This window comes from Zootoca vivipara, chromosome 2 (assembly GCF_965207765.1).
Source record: "Zootoca vivipara chromosome 2, rZooViv2.hap1.1, whole genome shotgun sequence".
Classification (NCBI taxonomy): domain Eukaryota; kingdom Metazoa; phylum Chordata; class Lepidosauria; order Squamata; family Lacertidae; genus Zootoca; species Zootoca vivipara.
In genome coordinates, this window is record NC_142584.1 from 113438376 (window position 1) to 113462373 (window position 23998).

The 23998-nt window shown below is 47.9% G+C and overlaps 3 protein-coding genes across 5 annotated transcripts in view; 1 reads left to right on the plus strand and 2 right to left on the minus strand.

Moving 5' to 3' along the window:
* The window catches only part of LOC118081330 (uncharacterized), a 30774-nt gene extending 29125 nt beyond the window's left edge, over positions 1-1649 (minus strand). The window contains exon 1 of the mRNA XM_035107801.3: positions 1249-1649. Within this exon, the coding sequence (XP_034963692.2) occupies positions 1249-1251 (3 nt within the window). The 5' untranslated portion in view covers positions 1252-1649. The remainder of the gene's footprint in view (positions 1-1248) is intronic.
* A 319-nt stretch (positions 1650-1968) lies between these two features.
* LOC118080147 (uncharacterized) lies at positions 1969-7107 on the plus strand. Of its 2 annotated transcripts, none has more exons than XM_088663789.1 (4): positions 1969-2030; positions 2892-3765; positions 4504-4624; positions 5449-7107. In XM_088663789.1, the coding sequence occupies exons 2-4, from the start codon at positions 3001-3003 to the stop codon at positions 6909-6911; spliced, it is 2349 nt and encodes a 782-aa protein (XP_088519915.1). In that variant the 5' UTR covers positions 1969-2030; positions 2892-3000; the 3' UTR covers positions 6912-7107. The 2 variants fall into 2 exon arrangements, with proteins under 2 accessions (XP_088519915.1, XP_088519916.1); XM_088663790.1 differs by having other exon boundaries at positions 4504-4570.
* A 4568-nt stretch (positions 7108-11675) lies between these two features.
* On the minus strand, positions 11676-22505 carry LOC118081244 (uncharacterized). Of its 2 annotated transcripts, none has more exons than XM_035107625.3 (4): positions 22384-22505; positions 17463-18482; positions 14302-14401; positions 11676-13296 (listed from the first exon to the last, which is right to left on the minus strand). In XM_035107625.3, the coding sequence occupies exons 2-4, from the start codon at positions 18318-18320 to the stop codon at positions 12551-12553; spliced, it is 1704 nt and encodes a 567-aa protein (XP_034963516.1). In that variant the 5' UTR covers positions 18321-18482; positions 22384-22505; the 3' UTR covers positions 11676-12550. The 2 variants fall into 2 exon arrangements, with proteins under 2 accessions (XP_034963516.1, XP_034963517.1); XM_035107626.3 differs by having other exon boundaries at positions 22390-22463.
* Between the last annotated feature and the right edge of the window lie 1493 nt (positions 22506-23998).

Here is a 23998-nt window from a genome sequence, read left to right on the forward strand (position 1 = left end):
CAGGAGAATGATAGGCAGCACCATGGATTAAGTGTCCCCGCTGCTCTTGAGCTTCACATCGCCCATTTATTGCCCACCCTTCACCGGCAGGTCTCAAGGCAGCTTACCAAAAAAGTAAATTTTTAAATTAAAAATAGCGAAAACATTTGTTACTAATAAATATTATTATTAGGATTATTGCGGTGGTGGCTGCTTATTGCCATCCCTTCAGTAGCAGGACAGGTTACAACTGTTTAAAATCCAGATTTAAAAATAGTTTAAACCAATTTCGGACGCCGAAAACTGGGTGGGTTCCAAAAACACACGTGTGAGGTGTCAATAAATAAGTGCACCTTTCGCAAGTTTGCAACTCCCGACCTGCTCCCCTCAGATATTTGGGGTGTCTGGGAATAACAACAACAACAACAACAACAACAACAACAACACAATATAGCTCTATCAGCAACACAAAACCTTCGAGGATCTTGAAAAACAGGATAAAACCTTTTTATAATTTGAACAGAAGAACATTTTATTAAAAAAAGACAAGCAGGATAAATCACTGATTGCACAGCTTGCTTGCTTGCAAAATCCTGCTTTTCAGGATCCACAAACTAGGCTGTCTTCCTAGTCATCATCCTTTGCATATTATTCCATGAAAACCCCCCACTTTTGCCTTCCTGCTTCCCCGTCTCGGGTCTTCTCGCCTAAATCCTCTTTGAGCAGACAGGCTCCGCAGGCGCTGATCTCCGCCACGAAACAATTCAATGAACAGCAACACCCCTAAAAAAAACACACAACCATCTCCCTAAAAGAGGAGGGGCAGGAAATGACTTCAGCCCCTTTGCAGATCTTCCCTTTCTTCCCTTTCGCTTTTCTAGGGGTGCAAACTCGCACACTTTAACCCTTAAGCCGAATTGCAACTAGGCACGCCCAGACGCACGTCATAGAGCATATATTGGAAACTGTAGTTTGCCCTGCACCCTTGCACTACAGTTCTTATGTTTCTGGTTTTTTTTCGGGGGGGAAGGAGAATGTGCTTTTAATGTATGATGTCTACACACGAGAGCCAATGTGATGTAGTATTTAAGGGTGCTAGACTAGGACCGGGGGAGACCTGAGTTCAAATCCCTACTGGGCCAGGAAGCTGGACAGGCAACTGCCTCTCAGCCTAGCCTACCTTGCAAGGTTGTAGTAGGGATCAAATGAAGAGGGGGAGAACCATGAATACCACTTCTTGAAGAAATAAAGGTGAAAAATAATAAATACCATAATTAGCACATCAAATCCTTGCAATGGGAGGAGCTCAGGGCGAAGACCTCAGTTCAAATCTCGCCTCTGTGCCCAAACTCCACAGAGTAAGGGGTCCCAGCTGCTGGAAGCCACAGGAGAGGAGGGGGGCTCTTGAGGCCAGATCCGGCTTGCTGGTTTCCCACAGGCTTCTAGTTGGCCACTGTGGGAAAAGGATGCTGGACTCGATGGGCCATTGTCCTGACTCTCCCAACTCTCTTTTTTGTATGCGCACAGCTAGCAAGATGTTTGCCCCCGAAGCTGTTCCGTACCAGAGGTTAGCCTATTTGTTCACCAAGGCCAGTATTGCCTGCTCTGGCTGGCAGCGGCTCTCTCGGGTCTCAAGCACAGAAAGGTCCTTCCCTTCGCCTTTTAAATGGCCGATACCAAGGGCTGGGCCACAGGGGATCTTCTGCATGTCAAGCATATGCTCTCTGCCACCGAACTACAGCCCCTCCTTGGATAAAATGCATGCACACGTAGGTTTTTATTTGCACTGCCAGACCTAATCTGATGCTTCCAATTTGGCACAGGCGAGGGATATTTTAAAAATACAAAGGAAAGCCCCCTCTGTGCTCTGGTTGTCATAAAGGGTTAAGCTGAGAGAGTCGTGATTTCTAGAGCGCCACTTCGGACGGAAATTGTTACGACTATTGAAGGCCCTCCTCTTCCTTTTCTCCCCCTTAGCGACTCTATGGTGCTTTTCTTTGCTGCAAAGTAGAGGCTGGAGAAAGATTTTTCAGCTCCTGGGAGGGAATCCGGTAAGTGAGAAGAGCCTTGAGGGAGGAGCAGAGAGCTCACCTGGAATAGGAAGGTTTGCTTTAGGGGTCTAAGAGGACTCCCTGCTGGATCAGACAAACCCCCCAGACCAGCCTCCCGCTCCCAACAGTGGGCAGCCAGACCTCTCTGGGATGCTCAGAGGCAGCGAGGCAGCGGCAAATCTCTTGCTGTCTTTGCCTCCAGCATCTTGTGATCACAGGTAAACTGCTCCTGAACATGCAGGTTCCACGGAGCTGTGGTGAGTTTTAGAACATCCTCTGTGGATTTCTCTATCCCACCCCCACGCCTTTTAAACGTAAAGTCTATCAAGGATTATTCTTCATGGCTATATCTTGCCTATATCTGTCTTCAGGGGTGGTCAGAAGTCAGATGGGGTGATTTGCAGTAGATCACTAAGGCTTCTTGATTGCCAGTTGATTAGAAATAGTGGCAGCAACTTCTTCTCCCACCCTGCAAAAATGAAATGAACAGCTTCTGAATATGAGAAAGCGCAGTGGGAAACTAGAACACTGGACTCTCGTGTGAAAGGGCTGTAATCAGGGTGCCATCTGCACTATGCATTTAGCACAATGTAATTCCACTTTAAACTGTCATGGCTTCCCCCAAAGAATCCTGGGAACTGTAGTTTGTTAAGGGTGCTGAGATTGTTGGGAGACCCCCCATTTCCCCTCACAGAGCTACAGTTCCCAGAGGACTGAGCATGCTCAGTATGCACGGAATACTGGCTGATGATTGGTGGGATGGAAAACATGGGGGCAGAGAACGGAATGGAGCATCCTGAGCAGGAGTGTTCCACGCTGCAACTTTTTGCTGCAGCTCCCACTGATTCTCTTTCCTTGCAGAGGCACAAGGCCTTGTAAAAAATCCTGGACCTGGCAGTTGACATCACCGAGAAACATGGGATAGCAGTGTGTGAGTGACCCCTGCCAAGCCCCGGAGTTAAGAGAGGTGATGGCGTCCGAACGCAGGAACGCAGCTGTGTGGGCTGTCCCCCGAGATGCCCTGATGGAGGACACAGTGAAGACGGAGGCCCAGGAGGAGGCATCGGAGTCTGAACCGGAGGAGGCTGAAGGAACAGGCTCCTTGGCCGTCCGCTCAGAGAGCCTCAAGGAATTGTGGGAAGGGCCCATAACAGAGCACATTAAGCAGGAACCCGAGGAAGGGCCTCGGGAGGAGTGCTGGGAAGCTCAGTGTCAGGGGCTCCTGAAGGCTGTGCGGTCTCCGCAGCCTGAACCAGGAAGCCTGCAGCTGGACAGCAATGGCCCAAGGGACACTCAGGCTTCCTTTGGGGGGCGATCAGACATCGGGCTGCAGTCTGGGCGAGGCAGGGTGATCCGCCATCTGCCTGGCCCTGGAGGAGACGTCCCCCAGCCCACCCACAGCGTTTTGGCCATGGAGCGTGGGGAAGTGAAGAAGGAGGCTCCCAGCCAGGAGGTGGAGCGCCTGTGCTTCAGGCAGTTTCTCTACCAGGAGGCCGAGGGGCCGCGAGATCTCTGTGGGATGCTGTGGAGGCTCTGTCATCGGTGGCTGCAGCCAGAGAGGCGCACCAAGGAGCAGATCCTGGAGCTGGTGATCCTGGAGCAGTTCCTGGCTGTCCTGCCCCCGGAGATGCAGAACTGGGTCAGAGAAGGCGGGCCGGAGACTTGCGGTCAGGCAGTCGGCCTGGCGGAGGATTTCCTGGAGAGGCAGCAAGAGAACGAGCACGAAATACAACAGGTGAGAGAGCAGGAGATCAGTCCTGGGAAGAACAAAAGGAATGATGGCAAGGACTGAGGGCGAGCCATTAGGGGCAGTTTTTGCCGACTGTAAATATGCATTGGACTGACTGCTCCCTTGGATGGTTCGAAAATGGGATCTGGCAGAATCAGCAGGGGTTGGCTGTATTGGCAAAGTAGAACCTCCAGGTTCCGAGGCAGTGTACCTTAGAACGTCACTTGCTGGGGGAAGACAGGGGATGGTGGGCAAGGCACTCTCTGCCCTAACGGACCAGCTTCCACTGCTGTGAACAGGCAGTCTGTGTTGGTCTCTGGCCCTTCAGGGCTCTGTATCCACCATCTTGAGAGAAGAGGGAGGCTATATGGACACAGAAGTGATGGATTCCTGTGCTCCAGTCCCTGTCTTGAGATGGGCTGCCACATCCTGCACCAGCTGGAGTGTTTAATGCATCCCCCTTCAAAGACAGCGCAGAGGACAGCCTTTGCCTGAAGAAGGTCTCCTTGAGATTCTGGAGAGCTGCTGCCAGTCAGTGTAGGCAATACTGTGAAAGTTAGGCCAATGACCTGACTCAGTCGAAGCCAGGAAGCCTGTGGCCCTCCAGATCTTGCTGGACTCCCGTTCCCCTGACCCCTGGGAATTGGAGTCCCGTAGCATCTGGAGAAGCTCCAGAGGTTCCCCACCCCTGAATCTCAGGCCATTCGCACCCATTTCTTTGACTCATTCTTTCTGCTGTTTCAGGTCCTCTGGCCCTTCAAGGAGAAAGCGGATGATTCCCCTGAGGCTGACGGGGCTCTGTCAGACTCCGGTGAGTGGCCGCTCACCAGAGTGGAGGATTCGGCTGCTGATGCCCCTTGGCTGGGTAAGGAGTCTTTGGCTGGAGGGAGTTCTCTTGCGGAGCAAGTTGTGCAAATGAGGGGCCACCACAATAAAGGCTCTGCCCACAGATCTAGTGCCCACCAATTATTATTATTTTGATTATGATTTATTTCATTTCTATACTGCCTTGTGTTTTTAAGAAAAATTTCAAAGCAGTTTACAGAATATTAAAACATCAATAAAACAATTTGAAGAAAGTCAAATATAGAGTACACAGTCAAAGCAACATAATTAACAGAAAACTAAAATATGATCTTAAAGATAATAAAATAAAACATTACAAAGGAGACCAAATACAGAATACATATTTAACACACAAACAAAGTTAACAAAATAAAAACTTAAACATTTCAAAAAAAACATTGCTAAGTAAAGTAAAATATAAAATGCACATTTAAAACAGCATAATTAACAAGAGAATAAAATATTATCATAAGCATGACACGGCTGCTTGGCAGGCACAAAAAGATGGGGCAAAAGAATCCAACTGTTTGTTGTCAGGCATAGCGATGTCCCTCTGGTGTCACCAGGAACCTCTTTAGTAGAGCTGGTGAGGGTGGGCCCCGCCCCCTAGGCCTGGTGGAAAGGGCTTGGCAGGGAGCAGCCTTCAAGACTCACAGCTGGGTAATCTAACTGACCTTATAGATCCACTAGCAAGCAGGATCTCTGAGGCCACTCTTAGGGCTTGCGTGGGTTCCTGTAGGTGGTCATTCAAATCAATGGGCCCCAAACCCCTTCTTTGCTGTGTAATTTCTTCCTGGTAAAGGGAAACCTCCCTTTGTAAGGATCCTTTGTTTTTTCCAACAGACAATGAGAGGGCATCTTGGAAGAAGAATCTGCCGATCAATTCTGAAGGAGCTGAACTACGTTGGATGCTGCCAGGGAGAGCAGAACGGACTGTATCCCGTTATCCTTACTGGGGAGAAGCATCCGAAAACCAGCAGGAAACTCACCCCCATAATGAAGAAGGCAAATCCGTTCATTTCCAGCTCCCTGCCATGCCAGTCCAGCAAAGATTCCTCAAGGGTGAGACATGCGCTGAGTGCGGAAAGTCCTTTCGCTGCAAGGCGGACCTCACCGAACACCAGAGAATGCACTCAGGAGAGAAACCCTACATCTGCTCCGACTGTGGGAAGAGCTTCTGCAGTAGGAATGTCCTCGTTGCCCATCAGAGAATCCACACCGGGGAGAACCGCTTCAATTGCTCGGAATGTGGGAAGAACTTCAGCCAGCAATCGGATCTTACGGCACATGAAAGAACCCACCGGCAAGAGAAGCCCTTTGTTTGCCCAGATTGCGGTCAGAGCTTTAGAGGGCACAGCGGGCTTGCGGCTCATGTGAGGATCCACACGGGAGAGAGGCCCTACCATTGCCCAGACTGCGGGAAAAGCTTCAGGCAGAGATTTGACCTTAACCGACACCAGAGAATCCACACGGGCGAGAAACCGCACCAGTGTCCTGACTGTCCCAAAAGCTTCAGGAACAGGTCCGCTTTTGTCGTGCACAGGAGAATCCACACCGAGGAGAAACCGTACCCGTGCTCAGGGTGTGGCAAGCGTTTCCGGCATCGCACCAACCTCCTCACTCACGAGAGGCTCCACACGGGAGAGAAGCCCTACAAGTGTACGGTGTGCGATAAGAGCTTTGTCGAAAGCTCATCCCTCATGAAACACAAGCGAGCCCACACGGGCGAGAAGCCGTACAAGTGTGCAGAGTGTGGGAAATGTTTCTCTCAGAACGCCGGCCTGGTTCAGCACGAGAAGATCCACACGGGAGAAAAACCCTTCCAGTGCCCAGACTGCCCCAAAAGCTTCCGGGACAAGTCGGCCTTCGTCGTTCACCACAGGACGCACACGAGGGAGAAACCGTTTCAGTGCTCGGTCTGCGAGAAGAGCTTCAGCCATCGCTCCAACCTTCTCAAGCACGAAAGAACCCACACTGGGGTGAAGCCATACAAGTGCCTGGAGTGCGGAAAGGGCTTCACTCAGAAGTCAAGCCTCCTCTCGCACGCAAGAAGCCATCGGCCCTGTGTACCTGAAGGAGCGTCTCCACTCGCATCGTTCAGCCTGGGCATGGAGGTCCAGCTCCATGGAGGGGCTTCAGGCAGTTCCGTCACTGTGAGAAGTGAAGCTATAGGGAACCAAGCAATGGGCCTTCTCAGTAGTAGCGCCCACCCTGTGGAATGCCCTCCCGTCAGAGGTCAAAAAGATAAACAACTACACGACTTTCCGGAAAAATCTGAAGGCAGCTCTGTATTGGGAAGTTTTTAATATCTGAAGTTTCATTGTATTTTTATATTCTGTTGGAAGCCGCCCAGAGTGGCTGGGGCAACCCAGTCACATGGGTGGAATACAAATAATAAATAATAATAATAATGTATACATTGGCTTAGAGGGTGGGGAGTACTGTCTCACTGGGCATCCATGGAGGAGCAAATGGCTGAACAATAAAGTAAGGTCACCTGTCTGCTTTTAGAGATCTCCAGTTTCTTGGCATTTACTGCCGTTATCCGTTGGCATGTGCTTTTTAACTGGTGCGAAAGGAAGGGGAGGGCATCGGGCCACAGTCATGTCTCATTGCTGATGGCGAGACCTTATTGCGCACGTCCTTTCCGTATCATTCAGTAATTATATTCTGCAGAGATGAAAGAAGAACCTAAGAACATCAGGAAACCCAAAGGGCTGTTGAGTCCCAACAGCAGGTTTACCACAGCTTAGTTTAATTTCTTCGAATGCCACTTTTCCGCAAGAACCTCTGTCCCAGAGCAGCTCACAACGAACATTATAGCTTTGTAGAACTGAATAATTATCAAGATGCCTGACATTTAAAAGCACGCCCACCCCAATTTGCCACACCACATACCAGTAAATTTCAAATGTGACCAAATCAACAGTTCAGTAAAATGCGGGATAAATTCAGGATCACAATGGAGTAATCTAGGTTTTTAATACAAAAGCAGGGAGGTAACTGAAGTGAATATGTAAAAAACCTGATTTTTCTCTGCAGCTAACTCTAGACTTGCTGCCCTTTAAGGAGCCACAGCAGTTCATACTATAAATGACTCCCCTATCCACGTGTGTTATGTGAAATAACATTTATTCTACCCAAAGGCAAGGCCCTGTAAAAGGCCCATATTCACTTGATTCTATGCTGCTGCCTATTCGCCCACCCCCCACCCAGGGAGGCCCCTAAATCCACTCAGCCTAGTCTGCAAAGCCGAGGCAAGATACTGTGGAGAGGGCAGGTTTCATCCCTGTGTCTCCCCCCACCCTGTTCTGACCCATTACCTATCCCTGCCCCCTATTCGCCCCCCCCCCATGCAGGCCCCTACCTGCACTTGGAAGTGTTGGGCCTTGTTGCTGTAAAAGGCCTGTTTTCAGTTGGTTGCTGTGGAATTTTGTGATGTCATCTGGTGGCGCGGCTTTGCAGGCAGCAGTGGTCGATCTGCCTTTCTGTTGGATGCTGCTGGAGTCTTCAGAGCTTCTGCTGGTGACTTCCAATTTGGGTGCCACTTTTTGAAGCCGCTTCAAGTCATCTTGCTGCCTTCTTGGAATTTATAAAAATAAATCCCTTTGCCTTTTACTTCTGCCTCTCTTATGAAAGGAGGCAAGGGCCCTCTCCCTGCTGCTCATCACCAGGTAGGTAGACTGCTTCTGGGCATGTAGGTTCCATAGGCACTCCATTGGCTGAGGCTGTTGAGAGTTGTAGTCCAAAACAAGTGGAGGGCACCAGGTTGGGGAAGGAGGCACTAATTTAATTAGCTCAGTGGTTCTATGGGCTGCTGTTGCCTTCATGCTTTGCTCGGAGGCTTCCCAAGAGGAATCTGCTTGGCCGCTCTTAGAAACAGGGTGCTGAACTTTACCATCTTAAAATTTTTAAAATCTATGTTGCAGCCCTACTTTTGAAATATCTTATAGCAGAGGGGGTGAGGGTTGGAATTGTACAAAGCAACTTTGTACATGTTGCTTTCCTTTTCTTTGCACCACATCTGTGAGGTTGAGACAGGAGACCTTGGCCTCTGGGCAGCTCAGGACCTCCAGACTTGTGCCCCATGGAGGTCACTATCGCAGCAGTTTGACTTCACCCCCAGAGGCACACTCCATTGTCTCTCGAGACAGGCGGATGCACATCTGTTATGGCTGAAGACAGGATGAATGGGTTAGGGAGAGGTGGATTCTGATCCTTCCCCCCCCCCCCCTGTTGTGGACGGGATGAGAGGTGGGAGAGGGCAAAATACTTAATCTGCTCTGCAAGGTTTACTTACATGTCAGTATAAAAAGAGCTGTGCTGGTTCAAGTTTAAGATCGGTAAGAGCCCAGCATCCTGTTTTCACAGTTGCCAACTGGCTACATCTGGAAAGCAGGACGTGAGCACAACAGGACTCCCCACATGTGATTCCCAGGAACTGGTATTTGGGAGTATATACTGTATGGCCTCTGACAGTGGAGGGAGAACACAGGCATTGATAGGTACAGACTTATCCTCCCTAAATTTATCTAATCTTTTAAAGCCATCCACGTTTGCCGGCCATCCCTACATCTTACAATCATAGAATCAGAATCTTATTTTCATTATTATTATTTATTTATACCCCACCCATCTGGCTGGGTTTCCCCAGCCACTCTGGGTGGCTTCCAACAAATACCAAAATCGTACAGTCAGAAGGGACCCTGAGGGTCATCCAGTCCAGCCCCCTGCAATGCAATATTGTGGGAGCAAATGTGTGAAGAAGTTATTTCCTTCCTCTGAAGGCAGCCCTGTTTAGGGAAGTTTTTAATGTTTGATCTTTTATTATGTTTTTAATATCCTGTTAGAAGCCACCCAGAGTAGCTGGGGAGGCCCAGCCAAATCGGTGGGGTATAAGTACTGTATATTCCTGCGTATAAGACTACTTTTTAACCCAGGAAAATCTTAACGCCGGGTCGTATTTATTATACAGCGAGTATATCCCAAACTCTATATTTTAGCTGGAAAAGTTGGGGGTCGTCTTATACGCCCAGTCGTCTTATACGTCTTATATACGGGTATTATTATTATTACTATTATTATTATTATTAATCTCTCCGGACTCTTCCGACATTCGGCTTCAATGAATAAACCCACTGGGCTCTAGTATTAAGAGAAGGAAAGAAATAAGTTCTCTCTGCCTTTTCTGCCATGGAATGGTGATATATAGAAACGATCAGAAGCCTTCTGGTACATTCTAGTGTTTAAAAGTTCTCTGGTCTTTTAGAAGACATAGACAGCACAGATGTTTTGTGCACTGACTTGTGTTATCTCTGTCCAAGGCCGTTCACTCCCGGGATAAGCTGTATCAATTGTCCGCCGGGAGCATTTTCTCTCTCATTCTTTCACTCTACTGTTCTGTTTGTTTTACATTTTTGCATTTGTGTGGTGTGTTTTTTATGCAGAAACTGGATTTTGCTCTGCACAAGCCAAGATTTGCCGTGCCAGGGATCTGGTACTGAACGGTAAAAATAAACAGTAAACTTGTACTAATGTTTTTTCCTGCCTGCTGTGTCTTTTTGGAATCCCACGTTCCGCTACTCTGCTCCTTTACTGAACAAACAACAGCCAGGGGTATCCAGGGGCCTGGTACACTGTTTCCTGACATTCTCTCCAAGCCATGCACACATTTATGTATAATCATGCCTCTCTCTATCGGCCCTCCGCTCCTTATTTCTGCACTAAAAACCCCAGCCACAACAACCTTTCTTGTAGCGAAGTTCTGCCATCTTTGCTGCCCCTTTCTGCCTTTTTGTCCCAGATGCATTGATGTGGGCAGATCACAAGGCAGCCCTGGCTCCTCCTGTTTGCCACTGGTGCTGCTGCCTCTTCACTTTGGCTCTAATCTGCCCAATCACCCTGGAGGAGAGCAATAAGGCAGGTGTGGGGAACCGGTGGCTCTTCAGATGTTAGTGAACGACAACGCCCATCAGTCCCACGAGCACGAGCTATGGCCAGGGGTGATGAGAGCTGAGGTCCAGCAACATCTCCTAAATTTTGTATATTAGAATCGTAGAGTTGGAAGAGACCACAAGGGCCATCCAGTCCAACCCCCAGCTGAGCAGGAAACACCATCAAAGCATTCTTGACATATGCCTGTCAAGCCTCTGCTTAAAGACCTCCAAAGGAGACGACTCCACCACACTCCTTGGCAGCAAATTCCACTGCCGAACAGCTCTTACTGTCAGGAAGTTCTTCCTAATGTTTAGGTGGAATCTTCTTTCTTGTAGTTTGAATCCATTGCTCCGTGTCCGCTTCTCTGGAGCAGCAGAAAACAACCTTTCTCCCTCCTCTATATGACATCCTTTTATATATTTGAACATGGCTATCATATCACCCCTTAACCTTCTCTTCTCCAGGCTAAACATACCCAGCTGCCTAAGCCGTTCCTCATAAGGCATCGTTTCCAGGCTGCCCGGCATGTTTGAAGATGACATCTGAAGATGACCAGGTCACGAAGAGGTTCTCAGCAGGGAGGGAGCTGAGGGATAGCAGTGGGACTTATTGCAAGGATGTGGGCTTTGTGTCCAATAATGCCAATCCTGGGCACCAAACCTGGATCAGGAGCATGTGGTAGATGTATTGATAAATTTTTTTGACTGCAACCTATTCACCTAGAGCAGGTGTCCCCAAACTAAGGCCCGGGGGCTGGATGCGGCCCAATCGCCTTCTAAATCCGGCCTACAGACGATCCGGGAATCAGCATGTTTTTACATGAGCAGAATGTGTCCTTTTATTGAAAATGCATCTCTGGGTTAATTGTGGGGCATAGGAATTATTTCATATTTTTTTAAAAATACAGTCCGGCCCCCCCACAAGGTCTGAGGGACAGTAGACCGGCCCCCTGCTGAAAAAGTCTGCGGACCCCTGACCTAGAGGTATGTTCCTCCACCCCACCAAACCTTCATGGTTCTATATTCAGCACGGCATCCTTAAAAGAAGGTGGCAATGAGCAATATGCCTGAACCCATTACAAACATTTCCACAATAAAGTGCTTTCCTCTACTCAGTCAAAAAAAAAAGCCAACAACCACTCCCAACTTTATTTTGTGTGACAGGTGTTTCTGACCAGCTCTTTAGAGTCCCTGAGTTCGGATAGAAGACTGGAAAAAATCAATAGGGGAGAAAAACCCTGTAAATGGAAAAACAGGCAAGAAGGACTCAGGAGCAGGCCAGCCTCTTCTGCGCTGGGATTTCCAACATCAGGAGGCTGTTCTCTTCAGGGTGCAAGTTTGCTGGGTACCACTTTCTGTAAAATATTTTGTACATGGCACCCGCAGCTTAAGATGCAGCTGGCGAGCTGAAAGCTGCTGTGTGAAATTCAGTGTTCAGACATCACGTTTGGCCTCACTCACATTTTGGCTCTCCATCCCTCAACACCCCCCCCCACCCCCGAAACAACAACAACAAACTCTCAAAAACTACTTTTCTAGCATCCAATGTTTTCTTGGTTTTCCCTACCCAGTTATGCCAGCCTTACTCTTCCCTTCCCTTCGCTCTTATCAAAGTACAATTAGTGAGTTTCCCCAATTGATCAGAAACCATTCCATGACATCACAGCAGCTTTGACCTATCAGCCATTTCTAAGGTCGCATTCACACCATTTAAAGCTCTCTTACACTGCTTTTAAGTCATGGCTTCCTCCAAGGAATCCTGGGAAGTGTGGCTTGTTATGGGATGCTGCTGAGAGTGGTCAGGAAACAGCTAACAACTCCTGGCACCGAGCTTCAATTCCCTGCACCCTTAACAAACTACAGTTCCCAGGAATCTTTGAGGGAAGCCGCAGCTGTTCAAGCAATGTAAGATCACTTAACTTGATGGTGTGGCTGTGTGTAGCAAAAAAAGCTACTTTATGCCCAGAAAGGAGAGCCAACGCAGAGGTTTCCCCAAAAGTCCAGACGCGCTACAAATTCTCTCTCATGTGGACCTTCTTATGTTTTGTAAGAGCTGGCCTCTCCCTGAAGCTCCTCTCGCAGATCAAGCATTTGTAGGGTTTTTCTCCTGTGTGGATTCTGAGGTGCGCCATAAGCAACGCTGTGCGGGTGAAGCTTTTCCCGCAAACAGAGCAGGTGTACGGCTTCTCCCCAGTGTGGACTCGCCGGTGCACAATGAGGTTGGAGTGCTGGCTGAAGCCTTTCCCACAGTCGGAGCAGGTGTACGGCTTCTCCCCGGTGTGGGACCTCACGTGGTCAGTGAGAGCAGAGCTCCGGTGGAAGCTCTTCCCGCACTCCAGGCACTTGTAAGGTTTCTCGCCCAGGTGGATCTTCTCATGCTGGTGGAGCCCCGAGCTCCAAATGAAGCTTTTGTCGCAGTACGAGCACGAGTACGCTTTCTCGCCCGTGTGGATCCTCTGGTGCCCCAGCAGGCAGGAGCCCTGCGTGAAGCTTTTCCCACAGTCCAGGCACTTGTACGGTTTCTCGCCGGTGTGGATTCTCAGGTGTCTGTTAAGGTGGGAAATCTGATGGAATCGTTTCCCGCACTCGGAGCATTTGTGAGGCTTCAAGCCAGGGGGCGCGTCTTCGCGCTCAGCCACGTCTGGACTGGCACCAAAGTCCCTCCCGCAGTCTCGCAATGGATCCTCTTTCCTCGGGATTTCCTGGGGCAAAACTGCTGAGGCTTCCCTCTCTGGGAAATTATCTGCTGGAACATCTGCATCAATAAAAAGAAAAGAAAACAGAGCTGTTACAGTCAAATGGAAACGTGGGCAGGGTTCGAATCATGAGCAGCAGATTGAAAACAACAATACTGTAAGTGGAATACGATGAATGGCTGATGAAGATGATGGACTATGCCGAAATGGCAAAATTGACTGGGAAAATCAGAAACCAGGAAGAGAAGAATTTTAAGAAGGGATGGGAAAAAATTATAATGTACTTAAAAGAACACTGTAAAGAACTAAATACTTTGGCAGGATTTGAGCAATGCTTGTAATGTACAAAAAACCATGGAAAAAGTGATTACTGTTTTTTTAAAACAAATAATATAAGCAGTTGGGGGGGGGGAGATTGATAATGGCAACCATGGAAGGACGGAGGGAAGTCAAAAGATTCAGGGAATCCTAAATGAAGAGGTGAATGATTTGTTAGAATTTAAATTTGTTATGTAAAACTTAATAAAAATATATTTAAAAAAGAAAACAGCAATAAGTGGAAGAGAAGATAAATGTATTAGATTAAAGTATGTCATACAAAGCAGTAGGTATAAGACAGGGATATAACCATCATGGGAGTGAAGGTGGGAAGTCAAAATTTTACACTGTACACTGAAATAGAAATAAATTTGGAAATCAATAAAAAATTATGTCTTTAAAAAATAGAAGAAAAAGTTGTGTTTTAGCCAGATAGAGCATCAGGGGCAGGCCACACCCCGTTTCACGCCAACACCGTCGTGGCAATAAGAGTTTGTGCTGGCTCAGGTGGGCAGTGGGAGCTGCTGCTCTCTCTCTCTCTCTCTCTCTCCTTCCTCACATCACTTACATTTTATTCTTTTTTGCCATCATAGCAGCCGCAGGAACAGCAGCAGCTAGCGCTTCTCATCCCCTGCCTCCTGGCCTGGCTCTGAGAAAGGGTCAAGGTACGTGGGTCTTCCTTCAGAGCAAGGCATTCTGGGAAAGGTGGCAGCAGCGAAAGCCACTCAGGCGCCACAAACGCTTACCCTGCAAAGAAGCATCTCTGCTGATCTCCTGCTTGTCCGTTTTGAAGGTGCCTCTCGCTTTGGAAGAATACAGGCCCACCTCCGCCAGAAGCCCAGACACCTGGAACAACACAAAGGGCATAGCCAGGGGCAGAATATGGCAGTACCTCATTTTACGCTCAGATGACTTGTGTGAAACCAACAGTATATGTGTGTGAAAACTACAACTAATCCAGAATGCGGCAGCTAGACTGGTGACTGGGAGCGGCCGCCGAGACCACATAACACCGGTCCTGAAAGACCTACATTGGCTCCCAGTACGTTTCCGAGCACAATTCAAAGTGTTGGTGCTGACCTTTAAAGCCCTAAACGGCCTCGGTCCGGTATACCTGAAGGAGCGTCTCCACCCCCATCGTTCTGCCCGGACACTGAGGTCCAGCGCCGAGGGCCTTCTGGCGGTTCCCTCCCTGCGAGAAGTGCGGTTACAGGGAACCAGGCAGAGGGCCTTCTCGGTAGTGGCACCCACCCTGTGGAATGCCCTCCCACTAGAGGTCAAAGAGAACAACAATTACCAGACCTTTAGAAGGCATCTCAAGGCAGCCCTGTTTAGGGAAGCGTTTAATGTTTGATGGATTTCTGTATTTTAATGTTTGATGGATTTCTGTATTTTAGAATTTCTGTTTTGTTGGAAGCCGCCCAGAGTGGCTGGGGGAACCCGGCCAGATGGGCGGGGTATAAATAATAAATTATTATTATTATTATTATTAAACCTTCAGCCAAAGGCTGAAACTGTGCAACTCGAGGGAACTGGGTGCGAAAAGAGATTTTAAGCTTGGTTCTCAGGTAAGGCCTGCTAGGCACATTGGCTCTGGGATTGCTGGGGATGCTCCCGCAAGATCTTGCGGGAAGTCGAGTTGTCCCAGAGCTGGTATGCTGAGAGGGCCCTGCCTCGTAAGGAAGGCTGAGAGTTTAAAACAGGGGTCAGCAAACTTTTTCAGCAGGGGGCCGGTCCACTGTCCCTCAGACCTTGTGGGGGGCCGGACTATATTTTGGAAAAAAAATATGAACGAATTCCTATGCCCCACAAATAACCCAGAGATGCATTTTAAATAAAAGGACACATTCTACTCATGTAAAAACATGCTGATTCCCAGACCGTCCACGGGCCAGATTTAGAAGGCGATTGGGCCGTATCCGGCCCCCAGGCCTTAGTTTGGAGCCGTTGGTTTACAAGCTCTTTTCGCAACAGTAACCACAAATGGACCTGGTGCAAAAAAGAGCTTTTCAGCTCTCAGTCTTGCTTGCTGGGCAACTCCCTCCCGGCTTGACCTGTTAGGAGCGCAGAGGCTCTGGGAGCGTTGAGGGTGCTCTCTGTTTCCCTCACTACACCAGCTGCGTATGGAAATATTTTGTATATTTTCATGTACACACATAGATAGCTCTTGGAACTGAACCCCTGAGAAAGATGAGGTATTGCCGTAATCACAAATGGATAACAGCAACGCATTACACTTGGGATCTACCTTCAGTTGTTCTGAAATAGGCCATCGAGATTGGTAACTGGGGGTTGGCAAATACAATCCCCCCTTGGTATGCTACGGTAGTTTCAGCTGTTTGTGGACCAGGATAGCTTGGCCTCAGGAATCCTCTCTCTCTTGCACTTCATTCTTTATAAACAATACATCCAAACTGCTTGCAACACCAAAAACACAAAAGTATTACAAACAGCCCACCACCAATTCCAAACAAGACAAAATATCTTGAAAAGAAAACAATAAGAGTAAATTTCTTCTCCGCCTGATGACTTCCGACCTCCTCTGCGTGGTTCTTTTAGTTCCTTGTTAACTGCACCTGTTTTTCAATAAACTTAAACAATATTACATGTTGTTTATATTCTTTTTAACTTGAGTTATTACAGGAGTTAATCAAAGCATATTAAAGATTTGATGTGGGGACGATGTTCTTTTAGTTATCGTTTTGGGATGTTCCATTCTTTTTTAAACTTTTGGGTCGATTGGTCCCTGACCTTTTCTGTCATAATCACGAATTCTATGTACTCAAATAGTTTAACCTGCCACTCCTTTTTAGTTGGCAAATACACCCCCCCCCGGTTTGCTAGTTTCATTTGTTTGTGGACTAGGATAGCTTGGCCTCAGGAATCCGCACGCTCTCAACACTCACATGGCTGGATTGGTTAAAACTGTGCCACGTGCGCCCACAAGAGGTAATACTAGCCACCAACCTGGAGCCACAACACTTCCCAGAGCTAATACCTGAGCTGAGCTACGGAACTCCTTGCCACAAGGGCTGTGTAGGTTTAGAGCACACTTGAAGCACACTTCCTCCTCAAAGGAGCCTGGGAACTGTCGCTTGAAGCTCTGCGAGTGGTAAATATCGTAATTTTTTTCAGTCTATAAGACGCCCCCATGTATATTTTTGGAGACTCAAATTTAAGAAAATTGGTGTTGGGGGAGGGAGGGAGAGATATATCTGTGTATAAGACTCCCCCCCATTTTTTTGACATTTTAAAGGGGAAAAACCTAGTCTTATACAAGGAAAAATGTGGTAATTCCCACCACAAACTACAGTTCCCATGATTCTTCATAAAGGGGGCAGGGGGATGTGCTGTGAATGTGTGTACACGGCAAAGGAAGATAGCTCTTCCTTCCAAATTGCAAAGAGGAATTAATAATATCATCATAATAATTTATTATTTATACCCCACCCATCTGGCTGGGTTTCCCCAGCCACTCTGGGCGGCTTCCAACAGAAATATTAAAATACACTAATTTCTTAAAGATTAAAAGCTTCCCTAAACAGGGCTGCCTTCAGATGTCCTCTAAAAGTCTGGTAGTTGTATTTCTTTTTGACATCTGGTGGGAGGGCGTTCCACAGGGCGGGTGCCACTAGAATTGGCAAGCAGGGATTAGTAAGAGAAAATGATCCGATTCCTTCCCCGCTGATTATACCCAACTCTGCCTCCATCCGCCATCATTTATTTCTGAGCTCTATCTCAGAAATCTCCAGGCCCATCAACTGGGGCCTGGGAGTAGAACATTTGAAAAATCCTAGTCTAGGTAACAGACAATTTAGATTTGGAGCAGAAGGGAAGTCCGGGCAGGGGAAAATGAGAAGAGGGGAAGTCGCAGGGATGCAGAGGCAGAGGAAAGGCTGACCCATACCACTTTCTCCATATGTTGCAAAGGCAACAGCGCCGCGAAACCCTTCTCTCCTGCTCCGAGAGGCTGGGAGACTTCACCGCCTGCCCCCAGGGGCTCCTCTTCCTGCCTCAGCATGAAGTCCTCTGCCAGGGCCACCGCCTGGGCGCAGCTCCCCGGGTCGCGATCCTTCACCCAGCTCTGCACTTCCGGGGGCAGGACGGCCAGGAACTGCTCCAGGATCAGCAGCTCCAGGATCTGCTCCTTGGTGCGCCTCTCTGGCTTCAGCCACTGGTAGCACAGGAACCAGAGGCGGCTGCAGACCTCACGGGGGCCCTCGGCCTCCCGGTAGCCAAAGTGCCGGAACCGCCGGCGGCACTTCTCCGTGTCGACGGCCTCTTCATCCGGGGACGCCTTCTCCTCGACTTTCCCGCAGGCTGCCTCACCTTCGGCTAGCGGCCCACCACCCGCCCCTTGAACGTCTCTGCCGGGGCCAGGCCACGGCTGGGCCACCCGCTCTCCTCCGGGTCGGCCACCAGCATGGAAAGGAGAGGGCGAAGCCTCAGCATGGCCCCAGGGGGAGGGCGCGCCCCCCCAGATTGTGTGAAAGGGACGCGGCTCCCTTGGGAAATCCTGCCACCGAGGCTCCCACTGCTGTGCCAAACCTTCGTCGGCTTCCTCTTTGATGTGCGGGGACGTCATTATTTTGGAAAGTTCGCCGGCGCCACCGGTTGGGATGCTGGGAGACGTTTCACTCCTTCCCTCCAATTCTTCCTCCGGTTTGGGGCTCAGGAGTCCACACTGCAACATCTCCTCCCCTGGCCGTAGCCCAGCTTGGAACCCGGGAACCAGATCTCCCAGAATCCCTTGCTCGGCGGCCATTTTTCTAGGGAGCAGCCTTCTCCTTAGGCCAAGGTTTTACTCCAATTCGCCTCTCTCTCTCACACACAAACAAACAAGAAGCTCTTGGGGGTGTATCTTCTTTCTGAATTGACTTGGGTTCTTGTCCCAGGCTAGCCCCAGCAGCAGAATCCACAAGGGTCTCTGAAATATATAATTGAGGGGTTTAGGTATTTATTTCTCAGCTGGTAACAATAGAGGTTGGTTCAACAGGCGTCCTCTTAAGGAATACAAATATACACAGGAATGACGGAGAGCACATAAAACTCAGAACCTTTGGGGGTAATTTTATTTTGATTCTAGACATCCCAGTTCCTGCCAGACCATGCCTCACTTTCAAGCCTATTTCTTCAGGGTCATAAGGGACCGGAATTTGGTTCCCCACTCCACCGCAAGAAATGAAAGCTGAAAATCCTAAGTTCTGCCACCGACAGCAAGTTCCGGGCTCATGCAGAATACCATATGGAACGTCAACACAGCAAACATTTACATTCTCCCCCTCATTACTTTTTTAAATAAAAAAATGAATTTATTTTATGTTTGCTAAATTCCCAAATATTTCATAATTCAGGCACAGAACGAGGAAGAAATCAGGAGTTTGATTACTTTTCGAGGAAAGCTATAGATATTCTAATGCTCTGTTTCTGAACCGTACCATTAGCACCCTGGGCAGGACTTAAATACATTTGTTACATATCATAATATCAAAAAAATCCAGGCTGTCTTTTATTTTATTTTATATTTTATATTATTTTATTTAAAACAAATTACAGTACCTGAACAAAGAAAGCTATCATGTTAACAGGAAGAGTGCTAGCCATGTGCAGCTTAAAAAAAAATATTTAGATGGAGGTGCATTTAATTGTCTGAAGCACCACTGCAATTGGAGGTAGTACAGTATTGTTCAGACTAGTGACCGGAGCCCCTGCACCTTTAAGACTTGTATAGCAGAATGAATTTCATCCAAAACCTACATCTGTGGGCATGCCCTCTGTTATAAGAGACAAAAGGAAAAGAGGTTGGGGAACAGTAGCAGAACAGAACAAGGGGGTTTGTTTTCATGGGTGTTGCAGACGCCTAGATGAGAATCCTATCCTTTCTCTAGGGACGGATGTCCCAAAGTGGATGATTAAACTGTTTGTGTATGGAGCAACAGCAGCCAGAATCCTATATGCGCAGAAATGGAAGGAAGGGGGAGTTCGGACCAAGGAAGAGTGGATCTTAAAACTAATGGATTGTGTGGAAATGGCAAAAATTGACAGCAAGAGTTAAGAGGTCAAAACGAGGAAGTACTACAGCCAAATGAAATCGAGAGCAGGCTCCGAAATCCAAGCAGAGGGAGGGAAATGAAAACAGTGATGCCTTTTAATGTTGTTTTAAGGCCCGGACAGCTCAGTTTGGTTAGAGCCTGGTGCTGATAACGCCAATGTTGCAGGTTTGATCCCCATATGGGCAGCAGCATATTCCTGCATTGCAAGAGGGTTGGGCTTAGGTGATCTGCCCTCCAGCTCTACAACCAGGCAGAGGGCCTTCTCGGTAGTGGCGCCCGCCCTGTGGCACGCCCTCCGATCAGATGTCAAGGAAATAAACAACTGACTTTTAGAAGACACCTGAAGGCAGCCCTGTTTAGGGAAGTTTTTAATGTTTGATGTTTTATGGTTGGGGAAACCCAGTCGGAGGGGCAGGGCATAAATAAATAAATAATATTCTATGATTTCTCGTGAATTTATCATGGTATAATGTGTTTCTGTTTTTCAACATGCCACTTGGAGATCTTGGTAAGAAGCAACTAATAAATCACAGAATCCCCACAGAATCATAGAGATAGAAGGGACCTCTTGGATCATCTAGTCCAACCCCCTGCAAGGCAGGAATATGCAGCAGTCCCATACGGGGATTGAACCTGCAACCTTGGCATTATCAGCATCACACTCTAAGGAACTGAGCTATTCTAGGCCCTCCTGGAAATAACAACAACAATGTCACAAGCAAAGCACTAGAGCAGGCATGTCCAACAGGTAGATCGTGATCTACCGGTAGATCACTGGTAGATTATTGGCTCCCCCCAAAGAAGTTGAACAACTGTGGCTCCCCTAAAAAAAGCTCAACATTTTACCTCCACCCTGAAAAAAACTCAACAACTTTGACCAACCTGAACCCCCCCAAATGGGCCTTTCTCCTTCCGAAAAAAGCTCAACAACTTTGACCTGAACCCCCCCAAAGGGGGTAGATCACTGCCAGTTTTTAACTCTGTGAGTAGATCGCAGTCTCTTGGGAGTTGGCCACCCCTGCACTAGAGTATATCAAACTGTACAAGGATATGGGAGACACACACACACAAAAAAAAAAGATCTAAAAGAACTATGGTAGCTATATCCCAGAAACATCGTGACGAACAGAGTCAACACTACTGGTCTAACTAGCTCAGTGCTGACTACCCTGATTTGCAGCTGCTCTCCAGGGTTTCAAAATGGGAACCTAGAAATGTCACCAGAGGTAGAGCCAGGAATTTTCTGCCGTGGCTCATGGCCTTTCCTGATCCCAGGGCATGAATTGTAAGAGAGTAAAAAAGCAGAGCAGATTCCAAAACGACACGTACGACTCAGATGCAGCCAACTTCACTAGAAAAATTTACTAAGGCAAATTCACATAACAAGATCCAGATCCCTGGATAGGAAAAAAAAACTCTTTAAAATCCAGTTGCAGTAAGACTTAACAGTAAAAACGGAAACCTTAAACTTAACGTACTTCTGTACAATGCACTCAATGAGTGAAACAAACTGAAGAGAAGAGATATAGGTGGAACGAAGGGAAGTGAGAAACCAGTCATTCCCAGCCTGTATATTAATAATAGACAGTTGAAAACATCTTGGCCTTGAGAAACGTGATAAGGTTCACAGCCAAAATAGCATCTGTGTGCTTCTTAGCAGAATGGAAATTTGCAAGCCAGCTAGAAACTTCCAGCTTGTGCCACATGCAGAGAACATACCAGGAACTTTTGCTTGAATCGATAGAGAAATGGTTTCTATACTTTATACAAATGGCTTCTATTTGAATCAATAAACTACTGTATAAATGTTTCTGTACCTTAGAAATGCTATACCTGACATCTTCTGCATGCATAGCCAATGCTCTGCCACTGAGCTAGGGTTCCCTCCCTTCAAGATAAAGTAAGTTTCTAGTCCTCATGGGCAGCTGTTTAAACAGGACTCCTTGTGGGGAGTCAGACCAGGGTGGTCTACAGTGACAGGCAGAGGCTCTCTTCAAAAGGCATCAAGAAACATGTGTGTGTTCCAGATCCAATTTAGCACCCCAAAAATGTTTGCCTTTTTTCCCTTCTAAAGGGGCAGGGGGCCTCTCCCACGTCACCTGCCCTCCTTTGGCACAGATTTAACACCCGTTGGTCCCAACAGAGAACACGAACATCACAATCCTATCCAGGCTTTCTCAGGAGCAAGCCGTGCCATTTCCAACAGAGCTTGCTCACAGGTGTGTATAGGATTCTTGCAGTCTAAGATTCTCATTCCCAAATGGCATGTGTCATTTGCTGCTATTAATAAAATTATTTCTAAATCAACATATCAGGTGGCCGGCAACAAAGCATGAAAACACAGCCAGCTCAATGGGAATGGCATAAAATGATATATATTGTAATGTAGAATGAGTCCTAAAGAACAGAGAATCCTGGCTATAAAACAAAAGGGGTGTGTGGAAACAATAGCGATCAAACGGAGGGGATTTTAATCCCACCTTCCCCATCAGCTGTTACGGCATGGCTTAAAAGCACAGGAAAATATTTGCAAACTTGAAAGCAACTAGGTAAATTCCCATGAGGTTGCAGTGAGAGCTTTGAGAGAACCTAATTCATTTTGTAACGCTTGGATTGCAAACAGCAGAGCAATTTAATTATTATAATTATTATAATAATCATTTTAATTATTATTTTAAAAGGTGACACAATCCTACGAATGGGCCAGTGCAAATTATCCCCTTTGGAATTTATTTGTTCCAACTGAAAGGTCCTATTCCAGCCTTTCAAACTCACCCCCACCTCAGGACTGCAGCAAGGAAAACACAACAATAGCTCCACAGCACAAGCTTAGCTAGGAGCTGGAGGGGGAAGGGACTTTGCAGTATTTACAGTCCGCCCCCTCCTCCTTTTCAAATTTCTTGGCTTCTCTGGGAATCAGTGCTCTGTGGTTTTAACCCTTTTAAAAGGCCACCATTGGAAGCAAAAAAGAGAGAAATGGTTATGAGCACTGCTGGGAGCCCGACAGGCAGCAGGTGGCGCCGGAGAGCCGATGACCAGCGGAGCCAACCAATTCTTCCCTGCCCAGTTTTTGCAAAGGCAACGCTGGGGAAGAGGAGGAGATCGCTGGCATGGGGCTGGCGGAGGGCAGCCTGAGGTTGATGATGGGTTGCCCTAGTGGGCCAACCTCCATTGTTGGGGCATCTGATCTGAGCAGAACTGCAGATTCACTGTTTCAGAGTCAGCGAGGAGTTCATAGAATCATTGTTCATTGTACGGTTGGAAGGGGATCCGAGGGTCATCTAGTCCAACCCCCCGCAATGCAGGAATCTCAACTAAAGCATCCATGGGTCAATCATCAGCACATCGCCATCTTGGGGCTGGGAATGCCCCCCAACTCTCACCCTGGAGAGGAGCTGCCAGTCAGTGCATGTAGACAAAGCTGAAGACAAGCAGGTGGGCCAGCAATTGTGCGGCTCAAGGTAACAGCAGCTTCCTATTCCAAGGGAAACGTGTCTGTGCAGCTTGGGAGGTGCAGGTAGGGTTAAAGCGAGAGAGAGCTGGTTTCCAGAGAGCCCTGTGGGAATTTGACAAAGGTGGGGAGGGGGGTGGGTCCTTTTCCTGCTCCTCCCGCACCTTAGGGTGCATCTCTTGCCTTTTGACTTTCCTAGGCTGGTGCATTTTGGAGAGTGACTTGGGATTTCTGCTGCAAGGATGAGTTTAAAAGGGGGGCTTTTGCTGCGTGTTGCATGCAGATTGCATGGCACATCTATTGCATCCTTCCCAACTTCTATCAAGGTCAGAGGAAGAGGGCAGAGTGGCTGATCTTAGCACAGCAGCTCCTTCCCCAGAGCATTGCAGACCAGAGGCAGTGTGGTGTAGTGGTTGCAGCAGGAAAGGGAAACATCTGAGGTGGCCTCCCTGGTGCTTCTGTGTTTCAACACTGTTGGGAGACAGAGAGGCAGGAATTGTTGTTGTTGTTTAGTCGTGTCCGACTCTTCGTGACCCCATGGACCATAGCATGCCAGGCACTCCTGTCTTGCACTGCCTCCTGCAGTTTGGTCAAACTCATGTTCGTAGCTTCAAGAACACTGTCCAACCATCTCGTCCTCTGTCGTCCCCTTCTCCTAGTGCCCTCAATCTTTCCCAACATCAGGGTCTTTTTTAGGGAGTCTTCTCTTCTCATGATGTGGCCAAAGTATTGGAGCCTCAGCTTCAGGATCTGTCCTTCCAGTGAGCACTCAGGGCTGATTTCCTTCAGAATGGATAGGTTTGATTTTCTAGCAGTCCATGGGACTCTCAAGAGTCTCCTCCAGCACCATAATTCAAAAGCATCAATTCTTCGGCGATCAGCCTTCTTTATGGTCCAGCTCTCACTTCCATACATCACTACTGGGAAAACTATACGGAC

Excerpts from the sequence above, each read along its gene's own strand:
- LOC118080147 (XM_088663789.1), top strand. The coding sequence starts at position 3,001 with ATGGCGTCCGAACGCAGGAACGCAGCTGTGTGGGCTGTCCCCCGAGAT. Across the intron at positions 3,766-4,503 it reads ACGAGCACGAAATACAACAG|GTCCTCTGGCCCTTCAAGGA; the intron begins GTGAGAGAGCAG and ends CTGCTGTTTCAG. Across the intron at positions 4,625-5,448 it reads TGCTGATGCCCCTTGGCTGG|ACAATGAGAGGGCATCTTGG; the intron begins GTAAGGAGTCTT and ends TTTTTCCAACAG.
- LOC118081244 (XM_035107625.3), bottom strand. The coding sequence starts at position 18,320 with ATGGCCGCCGAGCAAGGGATTCTGGGAGATCTGGTTCCCGGGTTCCAA. Across the intron at positions 14,402-17,462 it reads TGCAACATATGGAGAAAGTG|GTGTCTGGGCTTCTGGCGGA; the intron begins GTATGGGTCAGC and ends GTGTTGTTCCAG. Across the intron at positions 13,297-14,301 it reads CAGAGATGCTTCTTTGCAGG|ATGTTCCAGCAGATAATTTC; the intron begins GTAAGCGTTTGT and ends TTATTGATGCAG.